Genomic DNA, 22,249 nt, shown 5'->3' with positions numbered 1-22,249 from the left:
TTTGGAGAGGAACTGATATTTCAGGGGGGAACCAAAGTGATGGAGCAATTGACCTCTTGTTATTCCATAAAAATAATTTTTCTAACATTGAAGGGGGTAACCAGACACTCTGATCCCCTCTCACTATGGCCTTGGTACTGGGCACATGCCTCCTTTGCCCCATACAAGAAACAGGCCCCCGCAAGAGACGATTCAGATTTCCTAACTGGATTTTTAAAATTCAATTAACATTTTACCTTCTCTCTGAAACGAGGGATTTTCAATTGCAATTTAATAGAATTAATTTCAAAGACGATATACGCAGGTTTTTTTTGTTTTTTTTTAATATTAAAGTCTTTCCATGAAGCAGGGCCATCTTCCAGGCCAAGTGATTTTTCTGAGGCCCTAATGGAAAATTCAACTACTTCTCGTTTTTCTGAGGCCCCAGGACATGCCCAGGTGAGAGCTATGACGGCACTGTGAAGTGTTTAGACCCTCGATTAACTGAATCTCTGGCTACCCAAGGTATTTTTTATAAACTGATGTTTCTAATTTGGTGCAATAAATTCGATGGGCAAAACTCTTTGCTGTGACGAGAGCTCTATACATTGTGAAGGCAGAGACTATAGACGCCCATCTAAATCTGTTGCCTCTGAGCATCATAGTGCTATGACTGTCTTAATGGATGGGTTCACCTGGGCACAGGCCAGGAGCCCTGGTCATGTCTCCCACAAGGGTGGGCCTCAGATGCCAATGTCTTCATCTAATTAACACACTCGAATCTGAAAAACGAGAAATGATACCCTTGGTTTTGTACCCTTGGTCAGGGCCAGTATACTGTGGGAGAAGAGCAGACGGGTATGATGCCTTGGATCAAAAGGGTGTTTAATTCACCCTTTGACAACTCTCTCAACCTTACAAAAGGAGTGTTTTCCCAATTCCACTATAGCTGTAGAAACTGCAAAACACCCAGGCTCCGTTGCAAGAAGCTTTTCAGCATCCAAAGGGGGACATGGGTAACTCCGGCAAACCAGAATTTACTAATAAAATATTTATTTAACTTCACTAAAGTTTGCCTCAGTCAAAGCTGGTTGAAACATTCAAAGCAGCTTTGGCCTCAGTTAAAAAAATTTTAATGTAATGTTTTTTAAATTTTTATTCAAAAAACATTGATAAGGATGTTAGAAATAATTGTGTGTGAGATACAAATATGAATGGGCTCACTCTTCACATTAAAATTTTGCGTAATAGCATCTTCTTTTAATGAAGTGAACAATCAGAGAATGAGTGCCCAACTGTTATTCCAAAAAATATATCTTAATTGGAAAAATCTTTTTTTTATTTTTTCATTTTGAATATTGTCATTTTTATTTTCACAGTTTCAGGACATTTATTCCCAAATGACTCGACAGGATTCATAGGTAAAGTAAATGCAGTATTAGTTTTTGAAACATATCGACCAGGGTCAAAGATGTGTGATTTTTTAAATTTGAGGATCCTAAAAAAAGCTTTACTCGCCCATATAAAAATCCAATAATACTTGGTGCCCTACTTTCACTGACAAGACCTTTCTCTGAGCATGTGACTAAATTTACCAAAGAATAAATTTGAACTCAAATTTCTTGAATCTTTTCAAAAAAAACGATGTGACAATGTGTACTGATAGCTACAAAACAGATGATATGGCAATGGAAATGAGTCCTCATCCTTAGCCTGTTTTACAAAAAATAATTGTAATCAAATTTACTCACAATAATAACAGAGGTTCTATAAAAGATGATTTTACAACAATCTGAACTTCTGATGACTGTCACTCTGTTGATATAAAAAAAACCTTAACCACATCAAATTAACATAAACAATGAATGATGACACAATGTAAAATTTCTAGGCAATATATTTTAATTTGAGATAATGCTTTTTTTTTATTTACATGAAATTGTTTTATTTTTTTGCTAGACTTTGAGAGAAACAGTAACAGAGTTTGAGAGTGTAATTTTATTTACAAAATATTTTTACCACTTTCTTATATTCTGTATTTGCATATATATTGTGAATCGAAAACTCTAAAACGGTGCAACATTCTTAGCTATGGTTTGATATCAGACTACACAAATCCTTCCGTATATCACTGAGTTTCCTGTCTTGATACTTCAGCTTGGAATTGATCTCCATGCTCAAGTTGTCAACCTTGTTTTCCACCATGTGCAGGTTCTGTTGCAGCTCTTGAATGTGGCACAAAATTTGAGCAGTTGAAGGGGCACACTTTGGCAGGTTGGAAGGCGGCTTAAATGAAAGACTAGATATCATTCGCTTTATCTCCTGAAGCTCAGACCTGATCTCGTGGAGCTCCACTGAATGCCTCCTCGACATCTCTGCTATGTACTTCTCAATATCGAAAAGCTTCTTTTCCGGGTGGCAGTGTAGGCCACAGTTTTTCGTAGTCGAAGACACTGGGCCTATGCTGTAGTAATCTTCATTGCTTGAAGATGCAACTACTTCAACGGTCTTCTTTGATGAGACTGGAGACTGAGCAGAATAGTAGCTAAGGACACTTTTGTCGTCACCCTCTCCACCACCACTTCCAGCTGCAGCGGAATGGCTTGAAGCTGCAGCTGTTCTTTCCATTGTTGATGCTCCAGACGACAGTGGTATAACTTCAGAATCCTGACCCCTTTTTGAATCGGCAGTGATTTTCTTTGGCTTGCTCTGGCTTTCCAATGTAGCATATTTGACTGTGCTGGTTGTTTCTGTAAATTTTATATGAGGTGAGGAAGAAGGTATTGTATGGGCTTTGGCTGCGCCCTTACATCGATCTACACAACCAGAAAAGTCTTTTTCTTGGACAACAAACCTCTGTTCGGGACCAAGCAAAGACTTCAGGGCAATAACTCTAAAGGTCATGTTGCAGCTTATGTACTCCTTATCAGGAACAGCCAGAGACGCAGCACAGTCTTGGCAGGATTGGCCGCTCAGCAACCATAAAAGTTTTGTATTGTTGAAAGCACTTATAACAACACCTTTAGGTGTTTTGCCCTTTTCTAGGACCTGATAAATAGAATAGAATTCACACAAAATAGAATGGTTTGCATATCAAAAAAAGAGAATAGTTTATTTATGACACTTGATAATATCATATGCAAATTCAAAGAGATCAATCATATTCTAACCATGGGTAAACAGGTTTTGTTATCATGTTCTAACCATGGGTGAATAGGTTTTGTTACGATGAACTTTAATTAATATTATGCACAGTCTCATTCATACACACACAATCCAGACTATTTTAAAAGGTATAGAAACCAAACCCAGAGCAGAAGAAAAAAATTACAGTAATAAATCATGTAAAATTTTACAAGGAAGCATAAAAAATAAAATCACAACAATACACCAGAACACCCACCAATAAACAGTAGAATTTAAACCATCCATGACTCAAACAGCTGCATACCATAATTTCACACAACTATGGTCCAAAATAACACAATTTTCTAGATTAATCATCATAACGTCTGTATTCAAGCTAATCAAAAAATTTTTTGTTACTGATATTGTCTGTAAAAAGATCAAGCATTAATGTTAAACACATTTTTATTCCTTATGTAGATCAAATATTGATTTTTAAAAATTAACTTTTGGACCATACTTGTGTTACAAAGTCCCAACTATTGTCCATCAAATATTTTGTGTACGCTTACAAACCACAGTTGAAAGAATGTACTACAACCAAGGCGGTCTTAAGAGCATCATGGGCCCCCGGGCCAAATGATTTTTCTGAGGGCCTACGTGGAATTTTTTCGAAAATTTAAACCAGATCACCAGATCCTACTTTTGTGAGGCCCCTTCTTCTCTTGAGGCCCTCTGCTATGTGTTAAGGCAGCACTGACTACAACTATATCATATATCCATCTTTATCCTCTTTGCTGGAAGAAGAAGGGTTTCTCTAAATTCGATCCCTAAGGGGTTCAAAAAGAAATCATACCAAGCCAAAATTGCTGAAATTTGGTCAGAAGTTTCATTTCATGATGTAAAGACTAACTATGAAGGTTTTTTCGAAATTCAACTGCTAAGGGGGGGTCATATGGGAGGGGGGGTTAACATATGGAGAAATCAGCCGAGCTGAAACTGTTAAAGGGATAAATTATTGGTAAGTATTTTTGTATTGTAATTTAGAGATTCACTGCGAAGGGATTTTTCGAAATTCAACCCCCTAAGAGGAGGGTTCAAAGGTTATATGGAGCAATCATCACTGAGCCGAAATCGCTGAAGATATAAATATGAAATTTAGTCAATAATATATTTTATAAAGTAGATATTCACTACGATGGGAATTCTGAAAATTCATCCCCCAAGGGGTTCATGAGGGGTTCAAATGCTATATGGGGGGAGGGGGAAATCATCGACAAGCATTTTTCGGATTACCAAATCCATGAGAGCGAAGCTGCGGGTAACAGCTAGTGGTCCATAAAAATGGTTGGACCATAGTTGAGAGGAAAGTACAATTTTCTATTATTTTTCCAATAAATTTTTTTATACACACGCAACAGTAACAATGTTTATTAAACATATGTAAGTACTAAATTACCTGTAATATACAGAACATCAATAGCGCAGAACAGCTTGTTGTAATAACTTGTAGCTGACAAGATAACATGAAAAACATAACCTCCAACTAACAGCTGATTCGTAGGAAAGTATCAGAGAGAGGGCGTCCTAACCACATCTCCATATTACATGCACTATCTATGTTCTTTGCTTTAGTAATTAAATAGTCCATTAGATATTGTTAGCATTTCAATTATCAATGTTTTAGTGAGCATGGGCGTTTGGACTATAGTTGTGGCCTAGAACCATAGTTGTGTGAAATTATGGTACTAAATTTTTTGAGTGCTTCGCAGTAACAGAAATTCATAAACTTAAAAATGTATATAAACTGCAATGCATTTACTACATACAGTATATCCTATTTAGGAAATCTCCTCTTTAGACATTTTTCCTTCAAGTCCATTTCCAGATTACCATAATTTTTTTTTAAAACAAAAAAATTTCCAGTTTAAGAACTTTTTCTAATTACAGTAAAACCATGTCAATTCGTCACCCTAATAAGTCATCACTCTGGTGAAGTCATCATTTTTCTTTGGCCCCATCTATCTTTCATAGACAACAATATCATTAATCTCTTGTTTGCTCATTGCTAATTTCGGTTAACCCGTCACTATGGAAAAGTTTGAGAGAGAGGTACAGATGATTTCTAGGGCTCTTTTTAAATAAAGAGCTTGATAACAGTATTGCCATATGTTCAAAAATGACCATAAAAGTCATAAAGTGATCATAAATGTAACCAAAACGGAACAGCTTTAGTAACAAAAGTTACACTTAGGGATGTCATTTGTCAACTAAAAAAACAAAAGTTCTAGAAACTTTAGGGACTGTTCATGCTGGATGTAATTTCCACATGGGCCCTCACTAATTTAGGGCTTAAAGTTAAAAAAATATATATTTGTTGAAAAGCCAGACACTTTTTCCCAAGTTGAGGTCTTCTAGTGTCTGCTTTGCTCTACCTAGGACCCCCTCAAGTCAAAATCGGGGGTCCCCAGTTTGAATTTACCTTGTATTTGTATCATATATTATTGATAAGTGTATTTCACCATATAAGTAAAATACTAAAATCTCAAAAGAAAAGAGGGTAAAAATTATATTTTTTTTAGAATCTATATCATTTTGTTAATATTATAATTTTATAATTCATATTTTAATAAATTTTATATTGCTTTAAAATTAAACAACTTTCACAATATAGCACATTGAAATTGATGGAATTTAGCTTAATTCATCACTCCGCTTGAGCCATTATAATCCCTTGATAACGTGGGTGACCACTCAACGAGGTTCCACTGTATTAATTTAATCCTGTCATCCCAAGAAGTGGGCTGCTTTTGCTTTAGTATTTTCCGACTAAATCAGACTCAAAAATAATTTTAGGATCACATCCCCCCCCCCCCACCCACCCACCCACCAGAGACATGAATGTGCAATTTTCACTTTTTGGGTTTGTCAGTTGATTGGATCACTAATTTTGCTATCTGAGTTTCACCAAAAACGCAAATATGTATCCCCCCATTAATCCTAGAACACTAACTGTACATCACAGAAACGTAGTCGGTAATATAAGTAACATGCAGTTTTTATTTCAGTTCATATTCTAGTGTTAAAACGCACGTTACAAAACAGAAAAATTAGAAAAATACCATTCATAACATGAGTGGAGTAATAACATTCAAACATCATTTCCAAATTTTTGGAAATTTGCACATTCATGTTTCTGGGGATGACATTTAAGTTTTTATTTTTTTTACATTTAAACTTCCAAAAGTATTATTCCAAGAAAAAATAATTAAAAGAAAATCACAAAAATGATTATGATACAAATAATTTGTGCCCTTAGTAATAAGGGACCTGCATATAGGCTACACCAAAAGGCAGCCAAAACAAAGGTTTTGCAAACTTTAGAAACATAAAAAAAATGCTTAAAAACTGTACAGACCTATACAGAAAATTAAACAAGCTGCATTAAAAACTTGGATGTGGAGAAAGGTATCCATATTCTTTGATTTACACAAAATGAGTTAAAAGTTCAATCAGTTCATGGAGTAATGAGTTGTATTTTTGCTCTAAGTATCTCTTACTATATCATGACACAAAACAATGGAAACTTTGTTTTACATCAGATGTGTACATTTTTTGAGTTAATACTACCTAAGCTTCCGTCAGGTTACTCCACTGACTTTTCACACTAAGATATATGCAGTTGAACCCAGATGATCAGAATTCTGCTTAATCAGAGGAGGCTATCCATCTGGGATTCCCACTCGATGACAGAAGCACTGATATGAAGAAAGCATTGAGGGGAGGGGACTGAAAGGCACTAGTCATCCTGTATATATGGGACTCAAAAGCACGTACGTAGAATGAGGAATGAGCATTACATTGTTTTTTCAGAAATTATTTGGGGGGGGGGGGTTCCAAATGGCCTCAGCTCCTAGGTTCCGGAGCCAATGCTTGATGAGATTCTTAGTAATTGTGTAACCTTTTTTTTCTGTCTGACACTTGAGTTTTTGTAACTCTATTTTGGACCATCATGTATGGAGGTCCATCTATCCATTTAAGAAAAGTATGCAATTACATTCTAGAACTTGCAGGAATGAGACGATAATACTCTTGTGCGTGGAAAAATGAGTGGTGAAAGAAAACACATATTTGTTTATGGCTTTGTACTGAACAAGGTTTGTCACGGAATTTCTGATACATCTTGATGTACAACATGGGGAGAAGGAGCAAGGTTATTCAGAGCTGGTTAGAGGATGTAATGAGCTCTGATTACCTGTATTATCTGCCTTTATACAAAAAATGAATAAATAAAATAATAATAATGTTATAATCTCACCATCTCAGCAGTTTTGGCTATAGTCATCTGTTCAATAGTGAAGAACTGCAACTTGGTGCTGCTACTGCTAGCTACAATACACAGTGCATTTGTGTCCTGTGGAAAAAAAAAAGAACAGTCATTCATCCAACAGCCAAGCTTATCATAGAAAAGTTACTTACTTTCTCATATTTGATTAACATCAATTTAAAAATTTTATACTTTATTAATATAATCTGGTATACGATATAAATTATTTGATTTTTGCATCAATTACTATTTTATAATAAAACAATATTTGTTTATCAATTTGCATATTTACTTGCAAAAAATCATAATGCTAAATCTCATAATCAAAAAGGCCTCCAAGCCATATCCGGATGGGCACGTGCTATGACTCCTTAAAATTTCATTATTGAAATGAATGAAATTTGCACATATAGATTATATGCCACCTCGAACAATCTTTTCCTCAAAGTAGCAAAATTTGCGTCTGTGGATTATACACTGCTACAGATTATATGTAGGAAATTATGGTAAATATATATTTTTAAAACATTGCAATACACTATGATTTTATAAATGAAAAACCTCAAAATAAATTTTTAGGAACAAAAATCTAAAAACACCCCAAAATTGTACACCCTCCCCCACCCCCAAGAGCAGCAAATATGGCAATCATGGTCTTCACACAATAATTTTTGGCTTATAAATTTTATGACCACAAGCTAAGCTCAAAATAGTGCACTGGTCCAAGTAGTATAATAGAAAGTCACATGTATATAATGCTAGGTAATTTGAATTTGACTGTTTTGTCAGGTACAGAAGTATTTGAATATGAGAGGATTGGATTTTTGATGCAGTTAAATATGGTTTGAGTTTTGTGATTGATTTGTTTGAGTTGTCTGACTGACTAATGTATTCATAATGCAAAAAAGACTCACCTCATATATCATAATATTTGGTGTTAAAATTTCTTGAATATCTGCACGAGCCATAATATGAGGCTTACCATCTACAGCACTATAACCAATTAACAACAACTGGGAACTTGCTACTATAGTATCCTAAAATGGAATTAGTTAAAATAGAAATGTTTCAGAAAATGAATTTTCTTTTCCGTGTACTATATAAGATATTTTAAAATACGAGTCAGATTCAAATTGCAAAAACGTTAGCTAAAATAATTCATCAGTTTAAATCACTGAACTAAACTTTGTTTTTCCTGTCCAAAGTTAAAATTTTTTTATTGATAAAATTAGAAGATACGTAAAAACATGTCATAATATCATATTAAGGAGAGGGAGACTATATAGTAGTCCTCTCACATGAAACAAACATTTATATTTTTGATTTGTACAGATACTTTAAGAAAGTGAACACCCCATTCCCTTCCTCATGGCACATGAATATGTTTTTTTTCTGCAAACTAAATTAAATTGCTTAAAAGTATTTAATTAAAAAATCATATGTCATACCTTATCCATAGACAATCCCATATATGTCTGATTAACCATGATTGAGATCCTTTTTTACATTTAAACTTTTTATAGTATTCCCTTTGATTGATTATTAAGGAAAACTTTTTAATTCATACAGCCATTAGGCACTTTTCATCATACTCACCCAATTTATCAATGTGATTTTAGGCAGAAGTTTATAAATGAACAAATAATTTTAGTTTATAAACCTATGTATGTCACTTAAGGTGATATTCACTGACAGAGTATAAACCAGGGGTGGCCAACCTTTTGCCAAGATATGCCACAATTAAGATTATTTTCTATGTGCGTAGCACTCTATGAATTTTAACTCAGACTATACATTCCATTTTTATGGGACATGAGCGCTGTCTTTTTTCCTTAAAAATATTGTTCAGCTGTCCTCTTGTTTTTGTTAAAATGTTTAGTTTGTCACCCTTCTGAGTTCTAAATTATTTTTACTTCTCAGTCATAAATTTGATTACCGCAATGCAGTTTGTGTATGTATATATATTGGTAGAAGTTGATGACACCTGAACCTGAGGTCCCCCCCCCCCAAGAATTCATGGATACGCTTATAATAATATTAATATTATGCATAATTGTATTATGCAATGCATGTCCACCCACGGACGATCTTGAAACGTGCACATACGGAATGTCCAGCCACTATGCCCAAAGATGAAAAACCGAACAGAAGCGAATGAAAGTCATCACATAATTATTATTTTAAGAGTGCTTACCATACCAAATATAGGTTTGGCAGCCTACATTTGGCATTATTTATAAGTAAAGGATTGTTTGATCATTGTGAGGAGAATTTCGTTGATTGAAAAATGAATACAGAGAGAATTTATTTAATTTTTAAAAAGTGTTCCCATGCCACTCCTGATACAATGGCATATTGCGGGTTGGCCACCCCTGGTTTAAACTACAATCACAATTTTTTAGTGGAAAATCAACACAGATTGGTTACAAACCTGAATTTAACCAATCCGTGTCCCAATCCTACCCAAAAATTGTGAGAATAGTTTAAATCTTGTCGTGAATACCACCCTTAAAATGATAATGATTTAAGCAAACTTTAATGGCCTCCACCATCATCACACTCATACAAAGTTTGTTTAGTTATGTATAAACGCTGATAAGCCATAGTTTTAAAAATTGTACAATTAAATGTTTCACTACTTTAGGGTATATGTCAGCTTTCTCACTGGAAACATACATAATTATATACTTCATTTAATTGAACACGTTTTTAAGACAGTCAGGTACTATGTGAAATAGACCAGGAATAGTATCAAAGTTTCAATTCTGGTCTCATAATTTTGTAAAAATTGAAATAATAATAATAATACTGCAGAGTAAACAAAATTAGACACCTTGTGTTGTGTCTGAAATAAAAGGAAATCATTTAAAGCATTCTAATATTGATCAAGAGAAAAGGCTATGCTTTCTTTTACTGACAGTATATATTTCACTGATGATGTTGTAGATGAAATCTGGTTGCATTTCAATCACTGAATAACGGTGGTATAATTATAGCTTAGGTGAAAGATTTATAATGTGAGAAAAATGTCAGTTTTTAAAGCACATTAATAATATATAACAAATAAAGAATGCTCACTTACTGAAGGTGCTTTAACATTAGTTAAATTTTCCATAGGAGAGGCAGAGGGCGCTTCATGAGAAGACGCTTCAGTTCGATGTCTAATGACATCATGAAGTGGCAGTTCCAAGGTGCATAGAAGACGATTCTGATCAACAGTTTCCAAGCTACATACTCTACAAAAATGAAGATCAGAATAAAATTATAATCAAGAAAAAGGACTATTATAATATTTCTACTTCACAATATTCAACTACTGTTGCATAGTCGAAATGCATTTTTCAAAGAAAAAATATTAATACACAAGTTTCTGCCTAAAAATAACCAATCAATTCGTGGGAAATAAAATACCTGGGAACAAATGAATTATGAATCAAATCTCAGTATTTCAAACTATTATCAATGACACTCATGTTTAATAGAAAGTCATCACATAATTATTATTTTAAGAGTGTCTACCATACCAAATATAGGTTCGGCAGCTTACATTTGGCATTATTTATAAGTAAAGGATTGTTTGATCATTGTGAGAAGAATACACAAGTTTCTGCATAAAAACTTCTGCCCATAAATAACCAATCGATTCGTGGGAAATAAAATGCCTGGGAACAAATGAATTATGAATAAAATTTCAGTATTTAAAACTATTATCAATGGCACTCATGTTTAATAGCATACTGCCTATAGTAGGAGCAAAACATCCTCTTTTCATCAATAATTGAAAGAAATGTGCATTGAATAAAGTAGAGATTTATTTATAGCATACAACTCCAGTGGTAATTCAAGGTTGAGCCAAGGATTATTATAATCAAAACATTAGTGAAAAAAAATAGAAGTGCCTCATAATATATGGTAAAAGTACAATTTATGTAATTAACTTGAAATGATTTAGAATGGATCAATTAGAACATGTTTTTCGAAGTAAGCAATATCCCCCTTTAAATGGGGGGGGGGGGAATTGAATGTATAAGGAAGGGAAGAAAGTAGAAGCTACTAGTACAATATAAGATCCTATAGGCTAACTCAGTGGTTCTCAAACTTTTGCCAGCCGTAACTCCCTTACCATGACAAAGTTTACCCACGGCTACCAAGAATCCTCTAAAAAAAGAATGACTTCAAAACAATGATCAGGCAGGGCCGTCTTAAGAACATCAAAAGCTCCCAGGCTAATTGATTTTTCTGAGGCTCTACCTGGCAAATTCTCAAAAAATTCAACCACTTCTCATTTTTCTGAAGCCCCTCTTCTTTTGAGGTGCACGGGTAGTGGGCCCATGCATTAAGATGGCACTGTGAACAGGTACTCATCAATGTTGTTATCTCACCCATCTCTAAGCACTCTTTGAGAACCACTAGGCTAACTCAATAATGGAGGAGGATTCTGAGAAAAAAAACCTCAAAGGGGTACAACAAATAAGTTTGTAAGATTCTGGTCTAAATGATCTAAAAAACAATAAGATTCTGTCCATTAAACTGGTTAAAATTCTAGAAAACAGAAATTCATGAATTGTTAAAAATGATGAATTGGTGAAAAAAATTCTATAATCTCAGGGGAGCTGAGAAATCATCTTTGCTCACATGTAAGTGAACTTGAAATATGGTACAATACAATCATTTGTTTTGAGTGGTATTGATGATCAAAATGATTAGCAATAAACAAAACTAAGAAAATATGAAACAATGATGATACAAATAATGAATGAGGCTTGCATTGTATGGGTGAGTTAAAACATCAGTTTGTAGGTTTCTTTATTAATTCGAACAAGTTTATTAGCTCAAAATATGAAATATAAAGTATCTTACCTTCCTATAATAAAAGAGAATACTGGTTCATTTAGATCAGAAACATCACTTGTAAAGTTGTAAAACTGGAAAACAAAAGTCATGTAATGAGAAAAAAGACATAGATACTCAAATTTGTACCAAATATGAACTTTTATGATATTAAGAAATAAATTGACAAAATTTAAAAAAAAATTAATTTTAAATTCAATTTTTTTTCATTAAAAACTTTAAAAATTCAATTAATAAAATTAAGAAAGAGAACTACCATTTTAATATATAAATAAATTTTTAAAACTTACCAGTAGTTTAGATGTTGTGGCAAAAATCAACATTGAGCCTGAATAATTCCAGCAACAAGTAGTAAACCTGTTGAAGATATGAAAATGTTAACATATAGTTAGAGTTAGGCTGGTATTACACTATAAAACTTTGATAAAAATTCTTTTATAAAACTTGAAAAATGTAACCAATAAACACATCTGTTACATTCGAGCGAACTTAACTGATCCGCCTATTGGTTGCATTTTTCAAGTTTTATAAACAAATTTTTATAAAGCTGTTATAGTGTAATCCCAGCCTTACATCCATTAACAACTTTGAAATAAAACAAATTACATAAAATATTAGTATAAACTCTCAAGCATTGGTAATTATATTCAAAATTATAAATCAAAAGACCAAATTTAAAAGTTAGAAGACCAATCAGTCAATTGTTAGTTGCAGTTAAAAATTTTAGTTGAGCTAATCAATTTGATCAATTCAATTAAAATTACATTTTAAATAAGTGACAATGGCCATATTTAAAAATATTTGAATCAATAATTTCATAAAATTTTTCGGCATAGGAAAATGCAAGTCAACAACCAAAAATCGAATGATTTCAGCTTTAAAATGAGGTTGATGGGAGTTTTAGAAGACTTAATTTTTGTCTCCAATGTCAACAAGAGCAGTTTTGTGTTCGAGAAGCATCAGTATCCTCTCCCAGTATCATTTGGAAGCCAACCACCCTCCTTAGGTATTCTTACAATTTATGAGAGAAACAAGCAACAATATGAAGATCGAAAGTAGTTTTGAAATCAGTGAATAACTAATTTTCTAATAAAAAAAATTAAACAAGACAAGATCCAAGTGAAGAAATTTCAGGATTTCACAAGTATGTTCAGTAGCTTGAATTACTACAAGCAGATGGACTTAATTTCTTAATTTAATTCCTACATTTGTTTTAAATGAAAAGGTATGTGAAATGAATAAAATATATTTTTATAACCAATTGATATTATGTAGTTACTAATACTACATCATTATGAATGGTTAGCATTCAAAAATATTCAATTAGAATTCGATTAATCTATTAAAAAATTTTGATTGATCAGTTAAAGTTTTTAACTGATCAATCAAAATTTTTTACAGAGATCTCTCATTTACATTTTTCTCTGTTACAAAATGATTTTTTTCATTCCTGGTCAAAGATTAGTATAATACTGTGATCTCTCACTTATGCGTCAGTGCAAGGGAACAAAGAAAAGAGATACGTAAGTGAGAGAGGTGAATAAGTGAATAGCATTATTATATACTATATCTTTGACCTAGAGTGCAGAAAATCGTCTTATAATTGAAAGAAATGTATAAGTAAGAGATCACTGTAATGCTATAGCTGAATAACTAACAAAATATTTCACTTGAAGACATTGATAAGTTCATTATCAGATTTTCATATTCATGAAGCTTGGCTATAGCAGAATAAAGTAACATTAAAAAAGAAAACTTGACCAGATCGGAAATTTTGTTTAATACAACTCAGGTTTGCAAGAGTGGTTTTCGGCTATAGTTCTTTTTTTGTTAATACTATTTTCCTCCCTACACATAAAAGGTCCACTACTCATTTATAATTACATACAAATTTTTCATCAAAATAAATGGGCAAACAAACAAAAAACTAAAAAAAACTTTTGAGTAAAAAAACCTGTGAGTTTTGAAAATATAAATTGATAGAGTACTGCTTTCATCAAGACCTCTAGGTATAAATCAGAAATACAGGACATTAAAAAATGGTTTTGGAAGAAATAATGAACTTTTACTTCTCAGATCCAGAAAAGCTTCTGATCTTTTCTAATGTTTTGTTCTTAACATCATTTCTAAATATAAATCCTTCATTCTGACACACAGCACAGATAACATTCTCCCGTGGATGCCAAGCTAAACCTAAGTAATAGAAAGAAAGAATTATTAAAGTTTTTTAGAAGCATATTTTATGTGATAAAACAAAATGTGCCTAATAGAATAAAAAAAAAACAGCTGCAGGCATAATGTAAACATCATTTACTACAGAAGTCTTCAACCTTCTCCAAGTTGCGAGCACAGTTTATATGTACAGAAAAGGTGCTAAAACCTCTAGATTCTAGGTCAAATGCAGCCAACAAATAGGTCCCAGTCTAATAGATTTTGGCCAGTAGAAAATAACCATTGCATGCATCACATGAAATGTAAAAAGGTGATGGGTTCTCGAATTCAGACTAGCTGAATGTTAAATTAATCCTTCAATGCAACTTGAATAAAATAATTTAATTATGGTGGCAGTAACAGTAAAGATCTTACAAGAACAAAATTAAAGCTGAGCATCAAGATATTAATCATACATGTATCCATGTATCATCATATTTTTGACTGCTACAGTGAGTGAGTGCCCACTTTTGCGCAACAGGTTGAAGATGTCTGATTCAGAACACATGTACTAAATTATTAACAAGTTTATATAAAACATTCATAAAAATTCATTAAATAGACTTTTTATACGTAAATATTTCATATGGATAACGCAAACGAAAAATAGAAAAAAATGTATTTATGAAGAATTAAATACAAATGAAAAATACAATGAGCATTGCCTGCCATTTAAAAGTAAAAATACCTATTCATGATTGATTACTCAATATCCATAGGTTCAGAAACTTACTTAACAGAGTCTCTTTAAAGACTATTAAACATCAACTACGACTAAAAGTAGCAGCCTTTTTTCCTGATTCAGTTGGTCAATGCCAGCAATAATAGTTTTATGATTTTGTTCTGTGTGTGTTCATTTCATTCAGTTTCATATAATATCTCTTGATGATTCGGGTGTTGGAGAAACATATTGAGACTATACTGAAACTCATGATGGTTCATGAAACTCATCACACTACCAAACTTTTTGTAATGCTCTAATACCTTTGGCATGGATGGTGGCTTTAAATGAGGGTTTCACTGTGCACGAAAACTATATTTCTGAAAACACTACTACAAAAGGAAATTGTTTTAAATAACTGAAGTATAATATTCTAAACCCAACTGGTGGGAGCATATAGTGATGGGAATTTTTTTAAGTTGAACAAAAATAGCTTATCATATTTACGTAATTCATTCCTGGGATCACGGCCATAAATAGGGGGTGGTAGGTGTAGGTGGGTCTGGTGCCGAATTCCCCCTTTTCTCATTCAACATTACAGCATGGCACCAAAATGCATCTTGCCAGGCTGACAAAGTATCTAGTTGTAGCCCTGCCTGGGATCGAGAACAAAGGCAGCAGAAACTCAGTAGCTTTGCTGCATTGCAAATATGCTGACTTTAAATTTCTTGGTAAAACATAAAGAAAAGAATAGAAACACCTCTAATCATTGTATGTAACATTCTGAATGAATAATTAAAACAAAATGAATGAAGGATTTACATAAATAAATGAAACAATAACCTTGTACAAAAAAAATATTACTATATCAGGCCTTGACAAATAAAAGGTGCCAGGTCACTATAGTGACTAAAAAATCTGTATTGGCACCTAAAATTTTATGTGTTATTATTAAATTGAAGTCTGAGAACAGATCAAAAATTTTGGAATTTGTCAGCATGTGTACCAACATAAAAAAAGGTTTCAATAAGTCCTGGAAAAGCAAACTTTTCTGCTTGCAAGCATATCATACCCAGGAAACACTGAAGAAATCATTATGATCATACTGGTTTTAATTGATGCAGAGATCTTAATTGGATAATCATTAGTTCGTGGGGGGTGTTAGTTTGTGTCTGGTAGGGGAGGGGGAGTTAGGAAGTGTTATATCACATGTAAATTATATCCTATATCATATTTTGAAGGAATCAAAAGCTACAGTGCGAGTCAAGAAGGCACAACCGTTAAAGTCTGCTAGCAAAATATTTGAAAAGACCTTTTGCAGGAAGGATGGAATCCACTTTGTGGACTGCATCTGGCCCATGGGCCAAAGATTGTGCACCTCTGCAATAGGGAGTGTTAGTTAAAACTGTGTTTGAATTTTCCTACTCAAAAACTAACCTGTACGTAAGCCAAGCTGCTAAATATGGGTACAAAATTTTGAATAAAATGACTTCATGAGCAACATGCATATTGCATTCTTTAGTGTAGGAGATTGACCATAGGAATAATGTGCATTAAATATAATGATATAAATCCCATTTACTGATAATTTTCTTCAGCAACTTGAAGGTAATTATATAGAAATTTTACCGCATGTGCTATCAGATGCATAAAAAACAAAGAACGTGAGTTGGACACTAAGCTAACACCTTGTTACGATTGAAATTTACAAAATACTAGGATGAATTTCCTTGTACAAAATCATACGTTTTCATTGATTTTTTTAAAATTAAGCTATCTCTTTTATTAAAAAAATAAGTTCTTTTATGTTTCTTACCCAGGCCCTGAGGAAGAGGATTTCCGTGAAGGCAAGCTTCACTAGGGTTGGAGAATAACTTATTCAGATCTTCTTCCGGAGCTTCAAACACACACAACTTCACACCAGTTTCATGCGAGTTTATCAGTGCAATGTAATGTAGGTCTTCATAAGGAGGACTACAGCTGATGTCGTGGATAAGACTGAAGGAAAAGAAAAATTTTAATTTTCTTTTTCTGGGTTCAATGACTAAAATTATTACAATTACAGTGGTGTTCAAGTCCTCTTGAGCTCAAAAAGAGTGCTAATAAATTATCATTAATTTAACATTAGAATGATTAAATAAGCTTAAATTAACGATAAGAATGATTTCAGAAATTAAAATTAGGAAAATAAATATATAAAATTAAGTCTTAAGTCTTATATTGAATTCAGTACTCGAAATATCAAGCAAATTCGAGAAACAGTAGTCTGGATTTCACTAGAACTATATGAATTCAACTGATGCTATAAATGAATTTAAAGGAATGAAATGATCCAATTTATTCTTGCTTACCCCACATTATCAAGCTTCACGAGCTTTGGATGCAAATAAGTATGGTCATTTATTGAAGAGATGGGCATCAAAAAAACTGATGTTCCATTGCTGTAGATCAGACCCCATACTGGATGTACACCTGAAATCAAGCGCATGAAATTATGGGTCTGAGATAATAGGGTTTCTAAAACAAAAAACCAGTTATCAACATTTAAAAATAAAAAATTCTATACATACACAACTTGATGAATATTAGCAACTAACTAAAACTAGTGTTCCTCATAAAAATTCAAAGTTTTTAAACTGCATCCAGACTCCGGTAGGTGCCGAATCAGTTTTTCTTTTCTTTCAATGTGTGATACATGGCTATATATATAGTAGCTGTTTTGGATTAGCTCCATGTGACGAGAGGAAAAAAAAAGTGAAATTTGAGAGAATAAACTATTTATATAACACATAGTTTTTCCTGTCAAATTTTTAAAAAGCAAATGATTAACACATTGTGACTGCGATTTGATGGGTTGTCATAACTAATGCTGTCATATTTATCACAGAAAAATATGCCAAATAGCAATGACCCCGAATCATGCCTTTTGTTATCAGACTTTGGCCAGGGATCTCATCCCTCTCATCTGGATGGCTAAAGCCAGAAATTTGGACACTGGCCGGGGTCAATTTACAACGAAATTGGACAATTCAGTGAACTGGCTAATTTCCAGCATTGACATGAATACATCAAGCAAATACATCTACAATCTTCAGTCTTTCTAGCTTTAAATTCTTTTAAAGCTCTACTAAAATATTAGCTAATATCAGAAATGAGTTCAGGCCCCTTTATAAAGATTCCACTGAAATTAAAAAACTAAACATTTTTTTTCTTTGAAAGATTGCACCAGATAGTTTTGTGTATGTGTGATTGGCATATAAATTACTAGAAAGACACTTTTTTTTTCCAAAATATAAAAACTGCTGATACAAAAGTTAAAAAAGAAAAGTGCAATTTATGATTCCTTTAAATGAAAAATATAGCACTCTCTCTCCCCTATCATTTAAATACTTAAAAAAAGACACAAAACATTGGTTAGCCTGAAAAGTATATGGTAGAAATAAAAGATAATTTACAGCACTTTTCCTATATGCACTTTTTCAGGCTGTTGAACCTTATGTTTTCAATCCTTTCAGTTAAAGTTCCGCAGAGGAATGTGGACAAGGTGCATGTGTGGTTTAGTAGTAGTAGTCCTTTCAACAAGGGTGTACCCAGGATCTGAACTGGGGGGGGGGGGGGAACAACTCACAGATACTAAATTTATACGACTGTGATGTGTGTCAACAATTACTACACTTTAATTTCTCTTCTGGGGGGGGGGCCTGCCCCTCTCTGGATACGTCCATGCCTTTCAGTTAAACCAGCGGTTCTCAACCTTTTTTGACTCGCGGAGCCCTTTTAAGTAAAAAAATTCTATGGCGGAGCCCCATAGGCCATTTTTGAAATTATTCATCAAAGTTACTGATTTATTTTTACTATTTAAAAATATTCATAATTATTTTTTTAAATTTTACTGTTTTTTTGTTTTCCTCGAGCGGCCGCGGAGCCCCTGGAGAGTGCACAAGGAGCCCCAAGGGCTCCGCAGAGCACCAGTTGAGAACCGCTAAGTTAAACTAATGTCACTAAATAAGTGAAATGGCACTCTTGGGTATATTTCAGTGAGCAACAAGTTAATATTTTTATCCTCTTCACGCCTGAACCAAAGAGAATATGTGCTAAAGAGCACTAGTAGTTTGGTGGTCTCAGTCAACTCTGATAACATAAATAAATATGTTAGGGCCACACATGTTCATACACACAACATGTTATGTTATGTGTGCATGCACTGATTCATTACAAATTCCACAAAGGAATATGTACAAGGTGCAATGTATGTACGGTTGTAGTTGGCACAACCGTCCAAAAAACACAGACTAGTTATGGGCCCACATAGCAAACAACAATATATCCAAGTAATTAATGTTGATTGCTATATCCCTCTCATGAACCAAGAGGTCGTTGGGTTGTGCTCAGGTGAGCTCATGCACAGTCATCTTAACAGCATGGGTCCTCAGGTAAAGTGAAGTTCTGGAAGCCCCCTACCTAGCTGACAGTAAACTCTTGATAATCTGGCACTGTGCGCTAGTCCAGCCCGTCCAGTGATCTGGTATTTTTAGATGCGTTTTCTTAAAGCATAAAGGAGAAAAACATATCTGTATATTTGCGCAGAAGTTTATATAATTTAAATGGGCTTCTAGTAATCTGACACACCATGGTCTGATATTTGCCAGATCAGCAGTAGTATACTGTACTCATTGCCAAAAACTATAGTACAAAACTCATTATCATGTTCAGCTATCTTGTATCATTATCATGTTCAGCCTCACACAAACAAGCCAGCCTAGCTTGCGCTTCAATATAGTACTGCTATTAGGTAGACCTAGATATATATGCAAATATATTGATATGAATTACTATACATGTGAATTTATGGTGAGAAACAGATTAATAAAGAAGCACAATACCTCCTCTTTTTAAGTGTATTCTGAAGAGTTCACATAGTTACAATTGATTTTATGAGCATCACACCAATCTACAATAATGACCATAGCGAATTGATTTATATGAAAAGAGTAGAATGCTTATAGTATGAACTGTGATGTATTTGTGAAAAATTACAGCTCCAAAATTGCAAAGCTAATGCTAGTTCCAATAGACCAGTGTTTTCCAATTAGCACTTACCTGAGTCATTGGTTGCATCCTGAGGGTACCAAGGACCCCACTAGGAGTTGCCAAACCCTTCCGCATATTTTCATTCTTATTGCACTTTATTCCAAAACACAGACCACCTTTTGAGAACCCACTCTGAAATAGACTACTCTATGAATCCCTTACAAAGTATAGGATAAGGTATAGCAATGCAGTTAGAATGATAAGACCCTGGTATAGTTAGCCCTTGTGTGCAAAGTATTCAATGATTTTGCAACATGTTTGTATTACAAGCATTGCAGATTTCATAGACATTTATTTTTTAATTGATGCGAACAGCATTAGCAAATTAGAGATACTTCTTTTCAAGTGGACTCCAAAGATTTCACATAGTTGCAGTTGATTTTATGTGCATCTCACAAATATACAAAATGTTCATGGTACACCGATTTAAATGAAAAGAGTAGAATGCTTTCAGTATGAGCTATGGTGCATTTGCTCATTTGCTTAAAATTACAGCTTCAAAACTGCAAATCCAGTGCATTCTTCAAATAGACCAGTGTTTTCTCAAATCAGCACTTACCAGAGTCAGTCATATCTTGGCCATACATAGAGGTATAGCACCAAGGACCCCCCTTGGGGCTATGCCAAAACCCCTCCACACATTTTCATTCCCGTTGCACTTTATTCTGAAACACACATCCCACAGACCACCTATTGGGAACCACACTGAAACAGACTAGTCTACGGATCCCGGGTAAAGTATAGCAATTTGGTCACAGTGATAAGCCCCTGTATAGCTAGCCCTTGTGCGTGCAAAGTATTCAGCGATGTCGCGACGTATTCGCATTGCAAGCATTGCTGATTTCATAGGCAATGAACTGGTGAGGCCATGCTCCGGAAAGAAAGTTAAGTGATTTATTTCTTGCAATAGAAAATGACTCACAATTTTTGAGTAAATTTGCAGATGTCGTCCTCAGCAACCAGCAGCCTACATCCATGCTGCACCCTGGGTTTCGGTTTCGCTTTTATTTTTCACAACGTTCTCATTTCCTCTCGCAGCATTTCTCGAGAAGCATTTCATAATAAAACCCCTAGGCACTGGAAAATGCCTAGACATTTACAAACCGCCGAAACCGAAACAGCATATATACTTCATTCATTCATATATATATGTACGTACATACATATATATATATATATATATGTATACTCACACACCACCATGAAATGTCCATTAAAAAACCCGCATGAGCGCTATCTACCTTTACCCCTCACTACGGTTTATCTAGCACGGCACATGCCAGAGCTGTGTCACTCAAATGGGCCAATGATACAGAGCGTCTTGTTTCAATATAATGCAATATTGGGAAAAAGTCCATGTTTGATTCGATTTCGCCGGGACCCGCCACCTGTTCGCGATAAGATTTAGACATGGTCATTGATCAAGCAATTGAATGTTGAAAGTTACATTTTAAAACTGTGCGTGGATGAATACATTTTTCATTCTCAAATAATGATGCAAAATTTCGGTACAGTACAATCTTTCCTAAAGGGTTTTACTCGTGACCATATTTCAATAACTACCGTCCGATTTTGAATCGCCAAAACGATATAGAAAACGGGACATTGCCAATTTTGACACCAAATCGATCGCCAATCTGCAACTGGGATTGCCAAATTGAAAATAAAGACAAATACTGGGTCTCACTATGCTCTGAGAGCTCTTAATTTAAAATATTGATGGCAGCAAGCCCCAAAACGTACAATCTTCAGGGAATTTTGGCAAATTTCACTAAGTTGGCAATAAAGTTCAAATGGATCCAGGCGTTTGAATAGGATGACACATGCGGAAAAGTTGCTCGATAGAGGGTTCGACTGACTCCACAGCTGTGCCGTCTTAACGCATGGGCCCACCCGGGCACGGCCCGGGGGCCTCAAGAGAAGAGGGGCGTCAGAAAAATGAGAAGTAGTTGAATTTTTCGAGAATTTGCCTGTTAGGGCCTCAGAAAAATCACTTGGCCCGG

General features: G+C 34.1%; 1 protein-coding gene across 5 annotated transcripts; it reads right to left on the bottom strand.

Annotated features, from left to right (window-relative positions):
- Positions 1 to 1,869: 1,869 nt before the first annotated feature.
- On the bottom strand, positions 1,870 to 21,496 carry LOC149077160 (WD repeat and coiled-coil-containing protein-like). Of its 5 annotated transcripts, XM_089244886.1 has the most exons (11): positions 21,440 to 21,457; positions 20,256 to 20,378; positions 17,507 to 17,627; positions 16,972 to 17,153; positions 14,353 to 14,476; positions 12,574 to 12,640; positions 12,293 to 12,357; positions 10,515 to 10,668; positions 8,347 to 8,469; positions 7,424 to 7,519; positions 1,870 to 3,027 (listed from the first exon to the last, which is right to left on the bottom strand). In XM_089244886.1, exons 3-11 carry the CDS (start codon positions 17,572 to 17,574, stop codon positions 2,065 to 2,067), a joined length of 1,842 nt encoding a protein of 613 aa, XP_089101012.1. In that variant the 5' UTR covers positions 17,575 to 17,627; positions 20,256 to 20,378; positions 21,440 to 21,457; the 3' UTR covers positions 1,870 to 2,064. The 5 variants fall into 5 exon arrangements, with proteins under 5 accessions (XP_089101012.1, XP_089101010.1, XP_089101011.1 ...); XM_089244884.1 differs by lacking the exon at positions 20,256 to 20,378 and having other exon boundaries at positions 21,169 to 21,496; XM_089244885.1 differs by lacking the exon at positions 20,256 to 20,378 and having other exon boundaries at positions 21,440 to 21,495.
- Positions 21,497 to 22,249: the final 753 nt, after the last annotated feature.

Source organism: Pholcus phalangioides, unplaced genomic scaffold, assembly GCF_987345545.1.
Source record: "Pholcus phalangioides strain wild (caught in Gottingen) unplaced genomic scaffold, Ppha-v1.0 ptg000015l_1, whole genome shotgun sequence".
Classification (NCBI taxonomy): Eukaryota; Metazoa; Arthropoda; class Arachnida; order Araneae; family Pholcidae; genus Pholcus; species Pholcus phalangioides.
The sequence above is the reverse complement of the archived record's forward strand: the minus strand, read 5'-3'. Positions and strand labels throughout refer to the sequence as shown.